A 21,555-nucleotide genomic window follows, 5' to 3' on the forward strand; every position below is an offset into this window, starting at 1 on the left:
CTGCTGAAGATTCAGGTTACAGGTGATAAAATCCAAATCAGACTAGCTTGAGCAAAGAATTTGCTTTTCTTGGCTTACACGATCAAAGTTCAGGAAGAGCAAAACGAAAATGCCATCAGAACTCACCTTCCGGCGCCTCACACCTCTGCTTTTTCTCTCAAACCAACTTCACGTGTGGAAGAGCAGCCAGCACATGCCCTAAGTCTTAGGATGGGAGAGTTCCACTTTGGAAAAGCCTGGAAGGAAGACTCCAGAGCAAGTACCTAAGGTAGCAGCCAGAGGAAGGGTCCTGGGCGGGTCCTCCACGCTTCTGCCCCCGGACCTGTTCAGCAAACGTGCCACCTCTGAAAAGTTGGGCTCTTCTGAGTTTCCTGCAGAAGCTGACCTTCCACGGGACAGACGTCTGCTCGAGAGGAAAGCAAAGGAATGTGTTGGGAAAGTGGGTAAATGAAAGCCTGGAAATTAATTTTAGATACCATTTTCTCCAACCGTGAATCTTTTTTTTTGTTTGTTTGTTTGTTTGTTTGTTTTCAGAACGCGGGCCTCTCACTGTTGTGGCCTCTCCCGTTGCGGAGCACAGGCTCCGGATGCGCAGGCTCAGCGGCCATGGCTCACGGGCGCAGCTGCTCCGCGGCATGTGGGATCTTCCCGGACCAGGGCACGAACCCGTGTCCCCTGCATCAGCAGGCGGACTCTCAACCACTGCGCCACCAGGGAAGCCCCCAACCGTGAATCTTAACTCAAGTTAGAGAGTCACATAAAAACTGCCTAGGTTTGAGGGGGAGCCATCAAGTTTCTCAAAGGCCCTACATGATCTGCAAACCCAGTCTTCGTGTGAAAATGGTGTCCCAGATGCTGGTCACCCATCTGCCTTCTCACCTCAATCCCACTTTCGCATCTGTGATGTGCAGACAAACTAAAAACCTGTTCTTTGCCATGGGTCTTTGATTTCTTTAAAAGTAAGAAAATTGTTTTAAAGCAAGACATTTTTAGGAACAGCTTTGTCTCTGGAATCTAAACCCCTGGCATTCCACAGTAGAATCTCACCACCGTTCAGTGTGCTGGCAGCCATGTCTCTACCTTAGTTCTGCAGTTTCCGCTGGAGGATCAGACTAAGACACCGGCAAGGGATCGTGGTGGCCACTGTCACCCACAGAGTCTGAGCCCAGGCATTTCTAACACACAGGGAGCAGTGAGCTGCTGCTCTTTCACATTTCGCAGGTATGTAGAGAACTATTTTTAGGCCAACACGCAGGAGTAAGAAGTTGATACATGCTCACATTTTGCAAGATCCTAACTATTCCTTTCAGTTTAATCTTTTTTTTTTTTGCATGCAGTCTGTGCTTCGGTAAACCCGGATCCGTTGTACATGATTCTGAAGTTTCAAGTCAGCTTATTAAGCCCAGGAGCTGCACTCACAGCCTCAGCTCAGTGTGTGGTTTCTGCACTTACTGTCTTTCAGGAAAAGTTTTTTAAAAACTTTCCTCCTCAGCCGTCTCAGACTCAGACTCCACAATACACATTCCCCCAGGAGAAAAACTGCTTAGCGGCCTCTTGTCCCTCAGCCTGAAAGTCAGTGTCTGCCCAGCACAGAAGTATTTTCCACTAGTTCTCTTTTACTTTTATACTAGTTTATGGTTTGCATGAACCTCACAGCATTCCCAGAGGCACTGTAACAGGCAGTATCTCTCTCAAACCTGAAGAATTGCTATCTTGAAAATCTCAGTGGTAAGACTTCGTGGGGAAAAGATGGAAGCCTGGGGGAATCAAGATATTCAGTGAACCCATGAGAGCACTTAGAATTTTTTTTTTTTACATTTGTATCAGTTGGATGCTTTCAACTGCAAGTAACATAAAACTAACAGTGACTTATACTTCATGACTTTTATTACTGAAGTCTAGAAATAGGTGATTCTCAGGATTGGTTGGCAGCTTAACCCTTCATCTTTTCACTCTTACCTTCCTCTGTGTGTTAGCCCCCAACTTCACCCTTGGGGTTGCCTGATCACAATGTGGCTGCCACAGCTCCAGGCATCACATCCTCACACAGCAGCATCCAAAGCAAAAAGAGATGCACAAAAAGGGCTCTTCTCATATGTCTGTCTCTTTTTAATCGGGGAGAAAGATCTTCCACCCTTCCCACAGAAATCCTCTTATGTCTCATAGGCCAGGACTAGGTCACATGGTAGCAAGAGGTTGCAAAAGGGAATATTTAACTGTTTCAGCCCCTCTGGTAGGAGGCCGGCAAGGAAGAAGGAGTCTGGAAATGGTTGTTGATTGGCATTCAACAGTGTTGGTTACAATGTTCGTGAAAATAAAACACAGGCTACAGACTAAACAGAGCTATATACTAGCTTGATCTGAAATTTGAGTGGTTCCAGGAAGTGCAAAAAGTAAGTCTACATTTGGTAGAATTCGAGGTCGAGAAGGGATGTCTGGGCACAGTCGGTGGCCCTCAGTCTTGTTCAGGGTGGGTGGACCTAGAAGGCATCGTGTTCTCTACTGAACAATATGTTCTTTGTGAAATGCTGCAAATTACTGACTTATCTACTTGCTTCCTACAACCCAGGAGAGGTGTACCTGCAGAAGGTCTGCTTCTGATGCATGTATGCAATTAAATCAAAAGGTCAGGGGTTCATGGAAAAAGAATGTAGCTGTTGAACCAAGCATGGCCAGTGAGATCTGGGTTTTCTGCATTAATATTTATGTGAATGCCTTTGCTTGGCTATGAACACCAGCAAGTGGTAGGAGGCAAATCAGTAGCAAGTCCACAAAGTTTAAGGAAACTCTAAGAGAAAAAGTGAAAGATGGAGAAAAGTCTATTAACTTCTTCCTGCCAATTAATAAAGCCATGATTATTTTGTTTGGACAGCACAATATCTTGGTCTGGTTGCTAAAGACCAGTTTTTACAGGCAGATAGTTTCACAACCACTAATATGATGAGTCAGGAGTCCTGGGCTTAGCCCCCTTACCAGCCTTACCACTTGCTTCTCGGGAAGCCATTTAACCTTGCCAATCCTGAGTGCCACATTTCTAAAATAATAATAACAGCAATAATAATGATAATGGGAATAATTATAGAGCATTTGTTTACTGTCTTACACTAAAGCCTTTACATGCTCACTGAATCTTCATCGCATCCCTAGGAAGTACGAACTGTAATGATCTCTATTTTACAGATGAGGAAATGAAGGCAGAGTTGAAATAACTTGCCCGAGAGTACCCAGCTACCAAGCGGTGACTCCAGATTCAAGCCCAAGGGTTCTGACTCCAAAGAATAGAGACCCTGCCCAACTGAGAGCACTTGGTAAGGATCAATGAGGCCAAACGTGAACATGTTTTGTAAACTGTAAACCCATACGTGCATGGAAACATAATGTAGTCCATGTGTAATAACTGGAATCCTACTTACACCACCACCCAAACAAGTCCATTTCCCTTAGCTTGCTCCCTAGCAGCCCCAGAGCACCAGCACAGATGATGCAGTATCCCAGCAAAAGAACATAATCCTCTGAATGGCTGCTGTATAGATTAGAGTAGGTATTAGAGGAATATAGAGGACCTAGTGGAAATAAGTGTTATACCACAGCAGCCCTTCATGTAAATCCCAGGGTGATGGTGACTATTGACATTTTTCTTTGGACGTCTTTCTATAAAAGGATTGGTGCTGGCATGGAGCCCACTGTCCAAGCCTTAGATTCATCTAAAAGTTTAGGCCTTAACTAATTCCTTACTGCTTAGTTCTGCACCCTTCTTTCTGTGACACGATCATTAACTAGGATATTTCACTCTTAATCAACCAAGTCAACCATCTGCAGCACTTTTCAAAAATTTCAGCCGCTTTTCAGGTTTCCCAGGAAGCTGGGCTACCCAAATCCTGACGAAGCCCTTGGGAACGCTCACATCCCTTCCAAATTCTGCTTTATTTGTGTAAAACCTTTCTTGCCTCCTCTCAGCTTTCCATGGAAACCTTGTGTCTCGTCCTCTTCTCAAGCAAAGCAAGACTTCAGATCTCAAGGAGGTGGGAGGAAGAGTAGGCACACAGGGCACACCATGCTTCCACCCCAAATGTTTGTATATATTATACACACACACACACAACTGCACGAGAATAGACACACAGGGCACACCATACTTTCACCCCAAATGTTTGTATATACTATACACACACACAACTGCACAAGAATAGGCACACAGGGCACACCATGCTTCCACCCCAAATGTTTGTATATATTATACACACACACAACTGCACAAGAATAGACACACAGGGCACACCATGCTTTCACCCCAAATGTTGGTATATATTATCCACACACATACACAACTGCACAAGAATAGGCAACTCCACAGAGACAGAAAGGGGACTGATAGTTGCCTGGGGCTGGGAGGTGTGGGAAAATGAAGAGTGAAAGCTAATTCTACTATTTCTACAGGGTTTCTTTTTGGAGTGATGAAAATATTCTAAAAACCAATTTGGGTTATGGTTGTACAACTTGGTGAATGTAATGAGAACCACTGAATGGCATATTTTAAATGGGTAAATTGTACATTGAACTCTATCTCAATAAAGCTGTTTTTAAAAAAAAAATGTCCACTCTACACCTCCAGTTTACAGATGAAGCACTGAAGCCTGAGAATTGTACATTCGACTGCACGGGTCACACAGCAGTGACCGGGGACCCAGGCTGGGATCTGAGGGGCCAGCTCCTCCAGTGGCCCCGTGACTCCTGACTAGTCTCCCGAGATGATGCTTTGGTAGCTGTTAAATCCTAAATTACTTTTTATTAGGGTTCAGTGAGGACTAAATGACATAACCTAGTCGTCCACCTTATGTTTGCAGCGTTTTATGAGGGGCAGAGTCGACTCCTGATCAGCAAAGGGAGAGAATCAGAACTCGTCCATTTATGAGTTTGTCTCTCCAAAGACACCGTAGGCCCCCCGCCCCGGGGCAGAGTCGGGACTTGCTCCTCTCTCATCCCTAGTGGCCAGCAAGATGCGTGTGGCAGCCAGGGTGGGGCGCGAGGGGACAGAGGCCTCTTCTAGGGAGCGAGTCAGCATGGGGCCAGAAGGGGGCGCTGTAAAAGGCAGCAAAGCCCAGAGGTCAGCCATCCCAGGACCCCCATCTCCCCACTCTGAGTGGACTTTGGCGATTCATCCCCATGCCCCCAACTTGGACTTACCCAGGCCTGGGTAGGCAGGTAACTGTGTTTCACAATTCCCCAGCTGTGGACTGGCTTCTTAGGCTCCAGTTTCCTCCGAGAGATGCCCATCCCCCTCATCCCCTCCCCGTCCTCCCCTCCCCTCCCCTCCCCCTCCTCCTCCTGTCTCAGGCAGCGGCATCCAGGTGGTCCTGTGAGGGAGGGTGTGAGGACCTCCACGGAGAGCCAGGAGGCTGGGCGTGCTGGTTTGGGCACTGCAGAATCACTTTGAGCTTTAGTTTCTTTGTGCATAAAATAAGGAGGGTGAACCTGGTGCTTTTATTGTCCTTTCCAGACTGTAACTCTGGTTCTAAAGCACTTCAGTCTTGGAATGCGGGCACCCCAGGACCCAGGACTCATGGAACAATAAAATGTAAGTGTTTAAGGAAGAGACCTTCCATTAAAGAGTGCCCATTACAAACACTAAAAGTAACATAGGATAGCAAAAAGGGGAGCATTTTTCTTCTTTTTTCAACTCTAACTCATTCTCATTTACCGCCAACATTGCCCTGAATCTCTATCATTCTTTGTTAAAACTTACCGCCTCCAAGAAGCTGCCTGGATCAACTCCACTGCTGTCTGTGTTCCTCCCTGTGGCTTGGTTAGGAACGTGGCCTCCAGAGCCAGGCTGCTGCGGTTTGAATCCTGTGTGACCTTGGGCAAATGACTTAAGGGAGTGCCTCAGTTTCCTTCTCAGTAAAAAGGGATAATAACAGAACCTACTTCACAGGGCCATCGTGAGGATTCAATTAGTTTATGTATCAATACATAAGCACCCACTACCTAGAAACAATTTGTGTTAGCACAGAATTGAGTGTATTTTCCACATGTTGACATGTTTTATAGTTGCTTCCAAACATCTTTGGAAGAACTGTCCTCTAACTGATGTAAAAATTCTGATGGAGGACTTTCTCCTAATTTGAAACAGATTGCTCTGGGAAGCAGCAGGCATTTACCAAAGACTCTGTGTGTGCAGGGCATTATTTTGGCACTGGGAAAGGATACCAGTTAGAGAACAAAGTCCTCCATCAGAATTTTTATCAAGGATGGTCCGCCCTTATTGTCAACTCAGATGTTTGTTGGAGACTTGTCACCTACTTGTTTGCCTTGTTCCTCTGAAGCCTTGTTTCATATTTGGCCTGAAAATGTCCTGTAGCTGCGCCAGCCTGGTACCTCGGGACTGCTCTGTACTGGGCTTCAGATTACAGGTTAAAAGCCTGCTCACTCTCTGAGGGGGACCAGAGGAGGCAGGAATACAGTGGGAGTGGACGGGGTGGTGGGCTAGAGGGGAGAGCCCCCCGCAAATGTTGGCATCCACGGAGGGGGCATGGGGCCCAGGGATCCCCAAGGTTATAAAAATCCTGAATTCGTGTCATGGCTCATGCGTCTTTGCAAAGGTCTGCTGCTGCTACGTTTTAGCAGCATTGACCACTAGAATCCTGCAGATTGTTCCTTTTGTGATTATAAACTGTCTCTGGAGTAGCATGATGTGGGCGGCTGCAGTTTATAGAACTACTTGGACGACTCGGCCTACTCCTCAAAGGAACGCTCGCTTTACAGTCTTCCAGGCTCTTTCTTGCAAAACAACATGATACGTCAGTCTGTTTGGGAGGAAAGGAGAAGAGAAAGGGCATCTTCCAACTTAGGGACATGAAGAAATACCGGAGCACAGGCCAGCCCTGAATAGAATTCAGCAGGAACTCTCTTTTATGCATCTCCCTCTCTGCTCTCTGGGCCTTTTCCTCATCCCATGGTCTCCATTCTTCTGTCAGACGCCCACTCCCTTCATGTATTCTCGAGACCCTAACCCACCAAAACCAAACCTTAAACCCTCTACTCTCAGGAAAAGTGCAAATCTCACCCTTTCATGGCTTCATTATAAGGGTGGGCTTTGACAAAAAACCAAGAGACCTGGGTTCGAATCCTCGCTCTTCTGCTTCCTAGTTGTCTAAACTATTGCAAATTGCCTGACCTCTCCTATGTACAATACAGGTCATAACACTCACCGTACCTGGTAGTGTGTTTTCAGCTGCAGGTAGCCTAAAAGCAAACTCAAGTAGGTTTAGCCAAAAGGAGATATATTGACCCACATAATCGGAAGTTCAAAGGTGGGACAGGCTGACTGAACCCTGGTGTCAGGGGCCCAGGTTTCTTCTGCATCTCTGCCTTCCATCCTCAGTGTTAGCTGCACCTTAAGACTGGCTTCTTTCACAATCAGGGTGGCTGCCAGCAGGACAGAGAGGGCAATGCCCTCGACCAAGAACTGATAACTGATACCAAGGGAATGCTATGTGCTGATTGGTTTAGGCCTGGGTTCTTAAACCAATTACCAGCAAGGTAGGGACATGATTACCATGATTGGTATACATACCAGTGGTTCTCAAACTTGGGCATCGTCAGAATTACCTGAGGATTTATTAAACTACAGAAACTCAGTGCCAGAGTTTCTGATTCAATAGGTCCAGAGAAGAGCCTGAGAATTTGCCTTTCTGACAAGTTCTGAGATAACACTGAAGCTGCTGGACCTCTCTTTGAGAACCACTAACATAGACTAATCAGGGCTACCCCTGGACTGGGGTCAGTTCTTCAAATTGCACAGTGAAGAAAGAGCGAAATGGATGTTACAGAGTTAACTGTGATATTCAAAATTTGTGGAGTAAATGCGGAGGTTGTTACAGTAATCTATTGCTGTGTAACAAAATGCTCCAAAATGTACTGGTTTAAAACACCAATTTATTACTATTTCTAATAGTTCTGTGGATTGGCTGGGCTCAGCTGGGCAATTGTCACTTAGGGTCTCAATATAGTTGTAGTCAGATGTTGGATGGGGCTGGAATCACCCAATGGCTACTTTGAGCTGGATGCCCAAGATGGCTTCTTCATTCACATGCCTGGTACCTGGCATGGGGTGGCTGGAATAGCTGAGGACTGGCTGGGCATCTCTTTCTCCATTCAGCCACCCCACATAGTTAGCTTGGGCTTCCTCACAACATGGCAGTTTTAGCAGAATTGAATTTCTTTTTTTTTTAATTGAAGTATAGATTATTTACAATGTTGTGTTAGTTTGAAGTGTACAGCAGTGATTCAGTTTTACATATATATATATGTTCTTTTTCAGATTCTTTTCCATTATAGGTTATTATAAGATATTGAATAGAGTTCCCTGTGCTATACAGTAGGTCCTTGTTCTTTACCTATTTTATATATAGTAGTGTGTGTATGTTAATCCCAAACTCCTAATTTATCCCCCCTCCCCACCAAGAATTGGATTTCTCACATGATGGTTGACTTTCCCCAGAGTGACCATCCCAAGAGACTGAGGCAGAATCTGTAAGGCTTCTCCTAATCTAGGCTTGGAAGCCACAGAGTGTCACTTCTGTTCTATTCTACTAGTTACATGTGAGTCACAGGGCCAGCCCAGGTTCAAGGGAAGGGCACTGCACAAGGGCATGAATATGCAGAGGCAAGGGTCATTGAGATGCCATCTTAGGGACCAGCTACCCCAGGGATTAAAGGAGATCATTCATATAAAGTCCTGAATATGAATGTAAGTGAAGCACTTACCATAAGTCAGTGCTCAGGAAATGAGTATTATTATGATTGCTGTTCTTCTCAGGGGACTTTGCTTGTTACCCTTGCTCTGTTAATTTAGGAATTTAAGGCTTTCTCAACTAGCAAAGGATTTTCAGGTGCTAGCCGGCAGGTGAGGTACTATTTTCTCAGCGAGTGATCTTTCCAGGGTCCCCCAAAACCATACCCACAAGTAACTATTTCCTTAACCAGGAGTAAGCCCCTGCACTCCCAAGTATTTCCACAATACAGTGGAAAGGTACCTTTTCTGTTGGCTTCCACATGGCTCCTATACTAGAATGTTGGCTTCTGATGAGGCTCCTATAGACTGGCTGATTTTACTGGTAATTATGACAGCTCTTTTATTCTGTTTAGTACTTTGGTAAAAGCTAGCCCACCGATGTCCTTATTCACATTTCAGTACGGAAAGTCTCTGGAACAATATCTTATACAGTTACTCTGTATCACTCCCAGTCAGGCACCTCCACTCGGAAGACAAATACACCTTCCCAGTTTGAACAACACTTCCCATCACTTAGCTCCAGAATAGTCTGGTAGATAGAACAATTTTTCTTATTTCTGCCAAACATGTACCTATATATCTTAACTTTCTACTTACCAGGTTGTTTTCCCCCTTTCCTTCAGAGCGTGAGAGTGAGTTGGGTTTTTATTCAACTGCGTGACCCAGAGAAACTCGAGGGGCTCTCCGTTTCTGCGTGTTGTTGGGAGTCGGGGGGTGGGGGGAACAGGTGCAATCTAGAAGAATCTACAGGTTCAGAGGGAAGAAGCAAGGGGAGCCTCAGGAACTAGAATGTTTCGTCTGTCAGCTAATGTACCCCCTGCAGCCCTGCCAAGCTCTGATGTGTTTAGACTTGAACTTCACGGGGAAGGTCGCATAAAAGCAAGTTCCTGGGATTTGTTCTGTAGTCTGAGTAGGCTGGAGTTTTCTCGCTGGGCTATTTCTGTGCAAAAAGCTGTCTGGAACCATCTGAGAGTCACTAACCACTGTAGTTTACTGTAATATATTTTCTAGTCACTTTCTGTTGCATCATTTCCCCTCCATTTTATGCTTAAGAGAATGACTGCATGTATGCTTGTGCATGTCTGTGCGAGTGTGTGTTGTGTGTTTTCCAAAGTTATGTTACCATGGAGAGTTATTTGGAAAAGGCGTCTTATGAACCACTTCAGCTGACGTATAAAACTGCATTTCAGAAATCAAAGCTCCTCTTATATGCATAGACTCTGCCTGGAAGGACACGTGAAAAAGTGGTAAGAGTAGCTGCCTCTGGGGCAGAGAACTAGGGGGCCAGTGGCTGAGGGAGACTCACTCTTCACTGTGTATTATTTAATTTTTTTTACCATGAGCATGTAATACTTTTTAAAAATGAAATCTGGAGATTCAGTGCCAAGGCTTCTTTTGGAAAATATTCACTGACTCACATGTTCCCTTTGACTCCTGTACTCAGCGCCCCGGGAAGAATTTGGGACTCTCTGAACAATCATGGGCTGAATATTGAAGGTGGAATCTGACTGCCTTCTTGGGTGCACATAACACATCTTCAAGGCTACTCCTCACCCCCGTCCATTGGGATGGATAAAGGGGGTTGAGTGGAGATACCATGTCTGTCAGATTCAACAGTAATCAATAATGGCTTTGAACACATTCTTCCTGACAGTATCACAAAGAACACGTAGCTGGTGGTGAATGTAACAGCCCACTGACTGCAGGGAGTGAAAATATACATGATGCCTGAGGTTCTGTCAAGCCAGCATAAAACGGCTCATCCAGGTTGGACAGGGAAACTCCACACCTGGTCATGTAGAAGAATGAGCACTTTCATAAACACTTTCATAATGTGTCTACACATGTTTTGATTCCCCAACAGACGATGGCTCTGACTTCAGAAGCTGTGGTAACCTTATTGTGTATTTTCATATTCTCTGTGCTGAACGGATGACCCACTTCCAAACCAAGAGTACAAATTACAGATGAACATCCCAACTGCATTTCGTGTTCCAGCCTCACTAGACTGGGAGTCCATGAAAATAAAGAGTGTCAGCACAGCACCTCTCATGGACGGTAGGTAGTCAATGTGGGCTAACTGGCTTGTGCTGGATGCAGTTCTGTTCACTGGAAATCATTAGCCAGCTCAAGAGGGAGGAAAATGGAATGAAAAAGAAAAACATTGCCCATCACAAAAATAACTCAAGAACTGTGCAGTCTGCCAACATTGGTCATTTGTGTTGAACTTGCTTTCAGCACTCTGTTAAATATACCACACCCTACCGCGGAAGCCATCATTCCTTTCCTTTTGAGTAGCAAAGTAGTGGGAACTAGAAAAACTTCTGTGAATTTGGCAAGCGTTGGGGTAAATGTTTCCAGTCAATATGGCAAAGGTGAGGATGGCAGAGGGAAATCCGTCTATTCATAGTGCTTTAGTGTCACCTGTTCATTAAAGGCTACCTTTTGGATGTTGAAGCCATGCTTTCCTGTACCTGAGACAATGCCTGGACCTCCTATACTTGGCTGACAACGTAATTTTGCTGCACAGATTATTGTTGTATTGTTCCAATATGTTTGAAATGATCATGGAATTTCACGTAATGCTGAACGTGTTCCCTTGGGAAACACTTTATGTTGCACATAGAGCCACCCGGTCTGAAAGTTCCCTGCTGGGCACGTTGTGCTACTCCACTGAACACAATGGGGCAGCGGTTTCAGAGGATTTCAGTACAGTTGAGAGAAATTTGCTGACTGCCAGCCATGTGCCAGACCCTTCCATGAGTTTTTCACGTCTTTACGTGTTGTTGACAGCCACTCTGTAAGGCTGACGTCACTGCCTGCTATCCGAGGGCGGAAGCTGGAGCACAGGGAAGTGGGTGCCTTGCCGAGTGTTTTCCACTGTAAGTGACAGAGTTGGGCTGCTGCAAACCCAGGCCCTCCTGGTCCAAATGCAAACTTCTTTTCCTGTAGCAGTGACACTGACGTCCAGTGCCTCTTTGAGGCTGAAGATCAGGCTGTGCTCATAGGTTGGACATGGCTTTCAGGGAGGATGCCCAGACCATGGACGGGACATTGATGAGAATGAGAACTTGGATTTTTTTTGGGGGGGGGGTCCACTAATTGATAATACAATGGCATCTGGAGAGTTAGAGGTGGGATTCCCGCTCTAACTCTCCAGGATATAAGGTTTCATGGCTGGACTTCCCTGGTGGCACAGTGGTTAACAATCCGCCTGCCAATGCAGGGGACACTGGTTCGAGCTCTGGTCCGGGAAGATCCCACATGCCATGGAGCAACTAAGCCCGTGCACCACAACTACTGAGCCTGCGCCCTAGAGCCCGCGAGCCACAACTACTGAGCTCACACACCACAACTACTGAAGCCACGCACCTAGAGCCTGTGCTCCGAAACAAGAGAAGCCACCGCAACGAGAAGCCCGCGCACCGCAATGAAGAGTAGCCCCCGCTCGCCACAACTAGAGAAAGCCCGCGCGCAGCAACAGAGACCCAACTCAGCCAAAAATAAACCAATTAATTTTTTTTAAAAGTTAGAAAAAAAAAAAAAACAGCCTCATGGCTTATGTCCTTGACTCAGAATCAAGGGATCAAAGGGTTCAAGATGGAAACCCACAGGGAATGTGACAATGGCCAATGACTAGAGCCAGGTCAGAGCAAGACCAGCACTGGCCTGCTGTGTGGCGGCCACTATTCTCGTTAGCACCGAAATAGCCATGAACAAGACAGATGAAGTCCTTGCCCTTATGGAGGCAGAGTATAAAGAGAGAAAACAAATAAACAAGTAGCTAACAAATACTGATAAATAACATAGAAAACAGTTCAGCCGACTCGGGGATAGAAATGTTGATGGTGACGCCTGCTATTTTACATAAGGGAGTCAGGAAGGGCCGCTCGCTATGGGACACGTGAGCTGAGACTTGAAAGCAGTGAGGGAGCAGGCTGTGCAAACATCTGGGAGAAGAGATTTACAAGCAGAAGGAACAGTAACTGCAAAAGCCCTGAGGCAAAAGGGTACTTGGGGCATTGGAGGAATAGCAGAGATGGGTTTCCCAGGTCGGGTTCCCCAGGGAACAGTGTCTGAGTTGGGGATTAGCACACAGGTTGTTTATTAGGGAACGCTCTTGGGGTCAACCTATAGAAGGGAAGGGAGGGCCAGGAAGCAAGCCTGGGCAGAAGAAGAGGAAGAGCTGTGATGGTCTCAACAAACGCCTCAGACCACCAACGGGGAGTTCTGGAGATAGGATGGCCCTTCAGAGCTGCCCCACATTGAGCAGAAGGGGCTGAGCTCTCACACCCTGGTGTCCATCAGCCGTGGCTGCCATGGGAAAGGGGCGGGATGGGATGGGGGAGCCATCTCTCCTCCTCCGAGGCATCCTCAATGCCTGTGGGCTGTCAGCCAGCAGCACACCCAGCGCTAAGTCCTCAGTTCTTGAAGGTTCTGGGTGGCCCCTCCCACCATCCACTGCATGCTGGTGTGATTGGAGCAGAGTGAGCAAGGAATTAGTGACAGAAAATGAGCTCAGAGAGGTGTCCAGGGGCCAGGTTGCGAAGGCCCTTACAGGGCTTGGTGAAGACTTGGACTTTTATTCCACTGGAGGTGGGAAGCCATTGAAGGTTTTTTGAAAGTAATGCTAAGCTCTAGCTTATGTTTTAACCTGCTAGCTCTAGCAGCTAAGTGGAATCGACCGTAGATGAGCAAAGGGGGTAGCGGGGGAAGGGTTAGGAAGACTCATTCAGAGATACTTGCGATAAAGAGGTGACGATGGTTTAGATCAAAATGGGACTGGTGGTGGTTGTGAAAAGTTGTTGGACTTTGGATATATTTTGAAGGTAGAGCCAATAGCATTTGCTGCTGGATTGGATGTGGGGTGTGAGTGAGTGAGAGAAAAAACAGAGACAACTCTACTGTCCCCTGGAGTCTAGGACACTAGAGAGGATGGAGCCGCCCTTTCCTGGCATGGAGAAGCCTGTATGTATTAGTTTCCTGTTGCTGCTGTAACGAATTGCCACAGACTTAGTGGCTTCAAACATAAATTTACTCCCTTACAGTTCTTGAGATCAGAAGTCTAAGGTCAAGGTGTTGGGAGGGTTATGTTCCTTCTGGAGGCTTTGGGGAGAATACATTTCTTGGCCTTTTCCAGGTTCTAGAGGCTGCCTGCCTTCCTTTGCTCATGGTCCTTTCCTGCACCTTCAAAGCACATCATTCCAACCTCTGGTTCTGCTGTCATATCTCCTTTTTCTCTCTGTAACTCTGATCCTCCTGCCTCTATCTTATAGGACTCTTGTGATGACATTAGCCCCACCCACATAATCCAGGATAATCTCACCATCTCAAGATTCGTAACTTGATCACATCTGCAAAGTCCCTTTTGCTATGTAAGGTGACATGTTCAGAATTCTAGGGATTCGGACATGGACCTACTTGGGGGGCCATTATTCACACTGCAGAAAGAGCTGGATTTGCAAGGTGGAATCAGAGCTTAGCTGTGCCTATGTTAAATTTGAGATATCTTGTAATATCCAAGTGGAAACATCAAGTCAGCAGTTGGATGAATGAGTCTGGAGTTCAGAGGAGAGGTCCCAACTGAAATATGAATTCAGTAGTTTTCACAATATATTTAAAGCCACATGACCAAAGATATTACTTAGGGACTGAATGCAGAAGGAGGAGAGGAGAAGTCCTAGGACTGAGTCTTGGAATATATTCCATTGGTTGGGGATCCATAGAAGAGGAGGAACCAGCAGAGAGGGACAAGGGCGGCAGGAGGAGAAGCCTGAGAGAATGGTGGTCCAGAGGCCAAGCCAGGAAAGGGGTTCACAGCAGAGAGAACAGTCAGCTGCTGAGAGGTCAAGTAAGATGAGGACTGCGCAGCACCCATCAGATTTGGCTGGTGACCTTGACGTGAGCAGTTCAAGGCCATGGTGGGATGAAAGCCTGACTAGAACAGGTTCAAGAGATAAAGGGAGGAAAGGAATTGGAGACAACTGGTATCAACAACCTTCTGAGAGTTTTGTTGGAAAGAAGAGCAAAGAAATGCGTCAGTAGCTGGAGTGAGTTTGGGGTCAAGAGAAGGCTGACGAGCCTAGGGTCTTCCAAGGACAGCTCCAGTTCCAGAGTCTGGACTGGGCGAAGTCTGGGGGTGAGCACAAAGGGGGCCCAACTGAAGCTTGGAGAGGAGAGGAGGGGCCAAGTAAATCCTGCTGTGATGAGTGACAGGAGCAAGGAAACACTAATACAGATGTGCCTCTCTGTACAATGACTATCTTCCTACAGATGCTGAGAAGCTGGGTATGGACTGAGGCTTTTGGAAAATTTGATCTTACTTTAACTACACAGGAAATTATTTAGAGGACACAGGGGTGATGTTTTAATGTGGAAAATCCTTTCCAAATGTAACTATTATGAGAATGTCCGTGTATCAGTTTTCCCAAAAACTGCATACACCTCTCATTACACTTTTAGTTCCCCACCAACATCTAATATGAAAGGAAATATGATTATATAATATTTTCTTCAAAGGATGGATCTTAAACTTTTTTATTTTTGCAACCGAGGCGATCACAGTGCAGTTGTGAGATGACAGAATAGCACGTAGTTTGAAAAAGCTAAAACACGGGGCAGGAAAGTCATTTTCCAGATGTCACTGAATAAACCTGGCCAAGCCTGGCAATGAAGCAAGAGAACAGGAATTCAGGGCCAGCAGGCCAGTTGCCCTCAGAACCCAAGGGAGATAGACGCACATTAGGAGCCATAAGGGGGGTGGGGGTGGGGTTAAAAATTCAAGGACCAGAGTCTAATATATAAACAGGACCTGGATAGCAGCCTGGGGCACCGGGACAGAAGACACCCCAGAATGCCTGCAGCGCGGCCAGGCTAACAGCTTTGGTTTACACTAAGGAGATGGTGCCCCCCACCCGTGCTTGGAGACTCAAGGCTATAGAGTATCACCTTGGAAATGAGATCTTCAAAATCATCCAGATATACTCAGAGAAAACCATCATTCAAAAAGACACATGCACCCCAATGTCCACAGCAGCACTATTTACAGTAGCCAGGTCATGGAAGCAACCTAAATGTCCATCCTCAGAGGAACGGACAAAGAAGATGTGGCGCATATATACAATGGAATATTACTCAGCCATAAAAAGGAATGAAATTTGGTCATTTGTGGAGACATGGATGGACCTAGAGACTGTCATACAGAGTGTAGTAAGTCAGAAAGAGAAAAACAAATATTGTATATTAATGCATATATGTGGAATCTAGAAAAATGGTATAGATGATCCTGTTTGCAAAGCAGAAATAGAGACACAGACGTAGAGAACAAATGTATGGATACCAAGGGGGAAAGGGGGGGTGGGAGGAATTGGGAGATTAGGACTGATGCATATACATTATTGATACTATGTAGAAAATAGATAACTAATGAGAACCCACTGTATAGCACAGGGAACTCTACTTAATGCACTATGGTGAACTAAATGGGAAGGAAGTCCAAAAGGGAGGGGATATGAGTATATATATGGCTGATTCATTTTGCTGTACAGTAGAAACTAACACAACATTGTAAAGCAACTATACTCCAACAAAAATTAATTTAAAAAACAAAATCAGCCGGCCTCCTCAGGGCCTTTGACGCACTGTTCCCTCTGCACGGCCGACTCAGCCCTTCCCTGAACCCCAGGCTGACTCTCCCTCATCCTTTAGGTCTCATCTGAAATGTCACTTGGTCAGGAAAGCCTTTTCTGAGTGCCCCAGCCAGCCTCGTTCCACCTGAATCCATTTGCAGGGCCAATTAATTTGAAAGCTACAAATATTTTTTCTATCCCAATCTTAGAATAAAATTTTTAAAAACTGTTTTAAAGAAGGTAAGCATCTCATTCTAATCAGGTATCGTTGAGGCCATGACCAATGCTTTGTGAGCTAGGCCAATTGTGTAGGCGCTGGAGCCCAATATAAGATTCTGGGCCCCTTCCAGGTCTCGGAGTTAAGGTCCATAATGTTTCTGCCTGAAGCACTCTTCCTACAAAGGTCTAGAGAGCCTGCTCCCTTTTTTCTCTAAGTCTCTGCTAAGCACCATCAGAGTCCGCATTCCTGAACTCTCCACAAAGAATGGCAAATGCACCCAGGCCACCGCATTCCCATCCCTCTAACCTTGTTTTGTGGTTCTCCACAGCCTCTGCTGGCATTTTCACGTGTCTGTTTATTGGCCAACTGCCCCCTTCCCATGAGGGCAGGGAGTGTCTTGTGCGCTGTTGTATCCCCAGGGCCTGGCGAGGAACAAGTGCTTGATAAATATCTGTTGAATGAATGAGTGGATTAGTCAATGTCAGACAACGGGGAGGGCAGGCTGCCCAGATACTGACCTGCCCATCACACCCCAGCCCCTAGCACAGTCCCCAGGCCTCCAGGTAAGGAAAATCCTCCAGACTTCCCCTCGCCTCCTTTTGTTGCTTCTTCTGCAGCATGGAGGTGGTCTCCTGGCCTCTTCTCCATTTCTTGGTTTGGTTCTCACCTTGTCCTGGCCCTGATTTCCCTGTACCTCTTGGATTAAAGCAAGGCTCTGGCGGCCTGTTCACGCACTACTGTTCTCCAGCAGCTCCCCTTTGGCTCCATCCCGCCAGTGCTGAATATTGTACACCTCTTTATCTATTTTCACATTTTATGGCTCATTTGTAATAAAAATGGATTAAAATAAATCCGCCACTGATTGGCTCCAATTTTTACATAAAAGAAACAAACTCAATGGCTCTATAATTCTAAAGAAGTCCCGATTTTAGTTCAATAGGACTGTCCTCTCTGAGTTGGCCTAATTTAAGACAATTCTAACTCCTGCATTTTTCACACATTTATTATGGCTTAAACGGGGCAATATTCCTCACCCTGATGTCCACGGGAAAACTGGAAAGAACAAAATGATCAGACTGGGCACCATCATGATACAATGACAAAAAAGAGAAACTTTTAAATGCTTCTTTGAACCTGCCTGCAGGATCTGAAGGACAGCAGAGGGCCCACTGCTTCTCTGTACAGTAAGAGGGGAGCTTAGACTTCCTAAAGAGTAAAACCAGAGCTGTGCTCAAAGGAGGAACATCCTTTTCTTGATTTATGATCGGACTGACCTTGGACCCTGAGGAACATTGTCTCTGTAATGTGTTTACTTCATAGATAACTTGAAGAACATAGCTCTTACCAGGTGGGGAAATAAATCAAAATTAGGGGGCTCATATTCAGCTTGTGTCACGGGAGCTGTATTAGTCAGGGTTCTCCAGAGAGACAGAATCAGAGGGAGAGAGAGAGAGAGAGAGAGAGCGATTTATTATAAGGAATCAATTCACAAGGTGATGGCAGTTGAGAAGTCCCAAGATCTGTAGTCAGCAGGCTGGAGACTCAGGAAAGCCAATAGCATAAATTCCAGTCTGAAAGCTGGCAGACGTAGACCCAGGAAGAGCCAAGTTTCAGTTTGAGTCTGGAGGCAGGAAAAGACCAATGTCCAAACACAAAACAGTTAGACAGAGAGTTCCCTTTCACTGGCAGAAGGGTCAGCCTTTTTGTTCTATTCAGGTTTCCAACTGATTGGATGAGGCCCACCCACATTGGGGAGGGCAACCTACTTTGCTCAGTCCACTGATTCAAATGTGGATCTCATTCCAAAACACCCTCACAGAAACACACCCAGAATAATGTTTGACCAAATATCTGGGCCCCCAGGGCCCAGTCAAGTTGGCACACAAAATTAATCATCACAGGATCACAGACTAACGATGAGACAAAGAAGCATGTTCATGTTGGAGGTTCTATCAATACTTGAGTTTTCTGGATGGAAAGGAACCTAAGAGGGAAACTCCCTCTTGTACAAAGGAGTGTGACTATCTCCCTGAGGACTTTCCCTGGCTGCAGGAGCACACTCCCTCTGAATGGCTGGAAGGTAGGGACCTACTGCCCCAGGGGGAGCAGTCCTCAACCAATGACGATTGCAATTTGGTAGAGAAATACCCCAATTTCCTCACCTCTCTCATCAAGCAAATCTAACGTATATTCTATACCGCCTCCCAGAGGACCTTAGTGGAATTGGGCCCCAGTTGTCCAAGGGTAACTCATCCTCATTAATGCACCTTATCCACTTCCTTTTCTTGTCTAATCCCACCCTCCCCTACTGGGGCTACCTGAAATCACCTCCAAAATAAACTACTTGCACTCAGATCACATCTCAGGGTCTGTTTCTGGGGAAACCAGACCTAAGATAGGGGATAAATTGGACTTACTGATGAATTCACTTTACCTGGTCCTCCAAAAAAATCCTACCTGGAGGGGCGCGGACGGCCGAATTGAGCGGCGGCCGCAGCTGCAGCAGGACGGCCCGCCGGCGGCTCGGGGCCGCGCGCCGGGAACCTCGCGGGGCGGGCGGGCGCGACACTCCCTGCCTGGCCGCCAGCTCCCCGGGGAGGCGGCCCGCGCGCGACGGGACCAGCAGCATGAGCAGCGGCTACAGCAGCCTGGAGGAGGACGCCGAGGACTTCTTCTTCACCGCCAGGACCTCCTTCTTCAGGAGAGCGCCCCAGGGCAAGCCCCGCGCCGGCCAGCAAAGTCACTGCTCCCATTCTCTTTCCTTGTGGGCACGGAGACTGACGGGGTGGAGAGAGGAAGCCTTCTTTTCCTTTTAAGAGGCGATGCCCCACCTGGGGACAAGGATGCAGCTCCAAGCGGGCGCATATCCTGTGTTGAATCCTGTGCCTTGACCCTCCACTTGCAGTGTCTGCTGTTTGCTTCCTGTCCAGATATTCAGTTGAGTGAAGTACGCACAACTTTGATCCACATGTTTGTTTCAGACCCCTAATGCCAGTATATTCATTAAGGATGTGGAGAAAGATAAGGAAACCCACAATTACCTCAGCAAAGAGGAAATCAAAGAGAAAGTTCATAAATACAACTTAGCGGTCACAGACAAGTTGAAGATGACCTTGAATTCAAATGGGATTTACACTGACTTCATTAAAGTACAGATGGAACTCTGCAAACCTTCACAGACTTCTGGAAAACTTGCTCCCAGTAGCAATGGCTGTATGAATACACTCCACATCAGCAGCACAAACACTGTCGGGGAAGTGATCGAGGCCCTGCTCAAGAAGTTTCTTGTGACCGAGAGCCCTACCAAGTTTGCACTTTATAAGCGTTGTCACAGGGAAGATCAAGTCTACGCCTGCAAGCTCTCAGACCGGGAACATCCACTCTTTCTGCGTTTGGTAGCAGGGCCCAGGACAGACACACTCAGTTTTGTTCTCCGTGAACATGAATTTGGAGAGTGGGAAGCCTTCAGCCTGCCAGAGCTACAGAATTTCTTGCGGATCTTGGATAAGGAAGAAGATGAGCAGCTACAGAACCTGAAGGAGCGCTACGCGGCCTACAGACACAAGCTGGAAGAAGCCCTCAGCGAGGCCTGGAAACCCGGGTAAAGCGTGGGGCTCCCTGCCCCTTGGGGACAGTGCGGGACCTGCGTGCAAACCAGCAGCCAGTGTGTCTCTTGTCGGAGGGCGGTTTTCTTGCCCCATGATGCTAGGGCCTCTCCCCTTTAAAAATCTCTAGATCTAGTTCCCCAAACCGGTCACGCAGCATCCTGCACCTTGGGCATCCTCTGTAAGGGATTCTGCAAGCTTGTTCTGTTAAGGCACTGCGGTGTTACCTCTTGGCAAGCTGTGAACCTGTAGTCTCATCTGGAGCATTCTAGAGTGTTTTGAAGCATGGACTCTGGGGTTTTTTTCCCCTTTTCTCTTATTTTGTTTTAGTTATTTTAATTATGTGATGATGATGTTAAGCTTAAGGTTGTGCAAATGATTTTTTAAAAGCTTAACGAGGAATCTATCTGAATACTGGTCATGTTGAAACTAAAAAAAAAAAAAAATCCTACCTGAAATTTTGGTCTAATGTAGGCCAGGGTAGTAAATTATACCTGGGAAAAATAAGTACAACTCTTCTCTGATAAATGTATTTTAAATCCAAGCCTCAAAAAATTATCAGAGATAGATTTCCAAGGAATATGAGCACACAATAAATATATCTCAGAACATACAAGGAAACAAGCCCTCAGGCACAAGAGTTAGCAAAATCAGAATGAAATTTTTTAAGTGAAAAAATATTGATCCAGAGATTCAGTGCAATCCCTGTCAAAATCTCAGCACATTGTTTTGAAAAAATTGACAGGCTCATTCCAAAATCTATATGGAATTGCAAAGGGCATAGAAAAGTCAAGAACTTTTGAAAAAAAAAAAGAAAGGAATTACACTAACTGATTTCAATACTAGCTATAAAGCTACAGTAATTAAGACAGTGTTGTACTGGTGTACGAACAAGCATATCAATTAATGGAATATGGTAAAGAGTCCAGAAACAGATCTTCACATATATAGCCAATTGATTTTTGACAAAAGTACCAAAATAATTCAATGAGCTAAGGATATCTTTTCAATAAAATGTGCTGGAAAAACTGGATAACCACATGGAAAAAACGAGCTTTGACTTTTACCTCTCCCCAAACCCCAGGATTAACTTGAAATAACCAAAGACCTAGACCTAAAAGCTAAAACTATAACACTTCTAGAAGAAAAGATAGGAAAAAGTCTTTGCAATCTTGGATTAAGCACTTGAAAAATGCTCATCATTTTTATTAACCAGAGAAATGCAAACTAAAACCACAAATTAAATCCACTAGAATGACCAAAATTTTAAAAACTGACAACACCACCAAGTAAGTGTTGGCAAAGATG

At 45.9% G+C, this 21,555-nt stretch overlaps 1 protein-coding gene and 1 long non-coding RNA gene across 2 annotated transcripts; both read left to right on the top strand.

The window, feature by feature from the left end:
* The first annotated feature begins 15 nt into the window (after positions 1-15).
* Positions 16-17,455, top strand: LOC132527694 (uncharacterized). Its single transcript, XR_009543049.1, has 5 exons — positions 16-506; positions 750-1,221; positions 3,181-3,308; positions 5,498-5,575; positions 17,260-17,455. It is a non-coding gene; the product is annotated as an uncharacterized LOC132527694 (long non-coding RNA).
* A 1,685-nt stretch (positions 17,456-19,140) lies between these two features.
* On the top strand, positions 19,141-20,662 carry LOC132528240 (ras association domain-containing protein 3). The gene is made up of 2 exons (XM_060164277.1): positions 19,141-19,378; positions 19,649-20,662. The coding sequence occupies exons 1-2, from the start codon at positions 19,270-19,272 to the stop codon at positions 20,245-20,247; spliced, it is 708 nt and encodes a 235-aa protein (XP_060020260.1). The 5' UTR covers positions 19,141-19,269; the 3' UTR covers positions 20,248-20,662.
* The last annotated feature ends 893 nt before the right edge of the window (positions 20,663-21,555 follow it).

This window comes from Lagenorhynchus albirostris, chromosome 10, assembly GCF_949774975.1.
Source record: "Lagenorhynchus albirostris chromosome 10, mLagAlb1.1, whole genome shotgun sequence".
Classification (NCBI taxonomy): Eukaryota; Metazoa; Chordata; class Mammalia; order Artiodactyla; family Delphinidae; genus Lagenorhynchus; species Lagenorhynchus albirostris.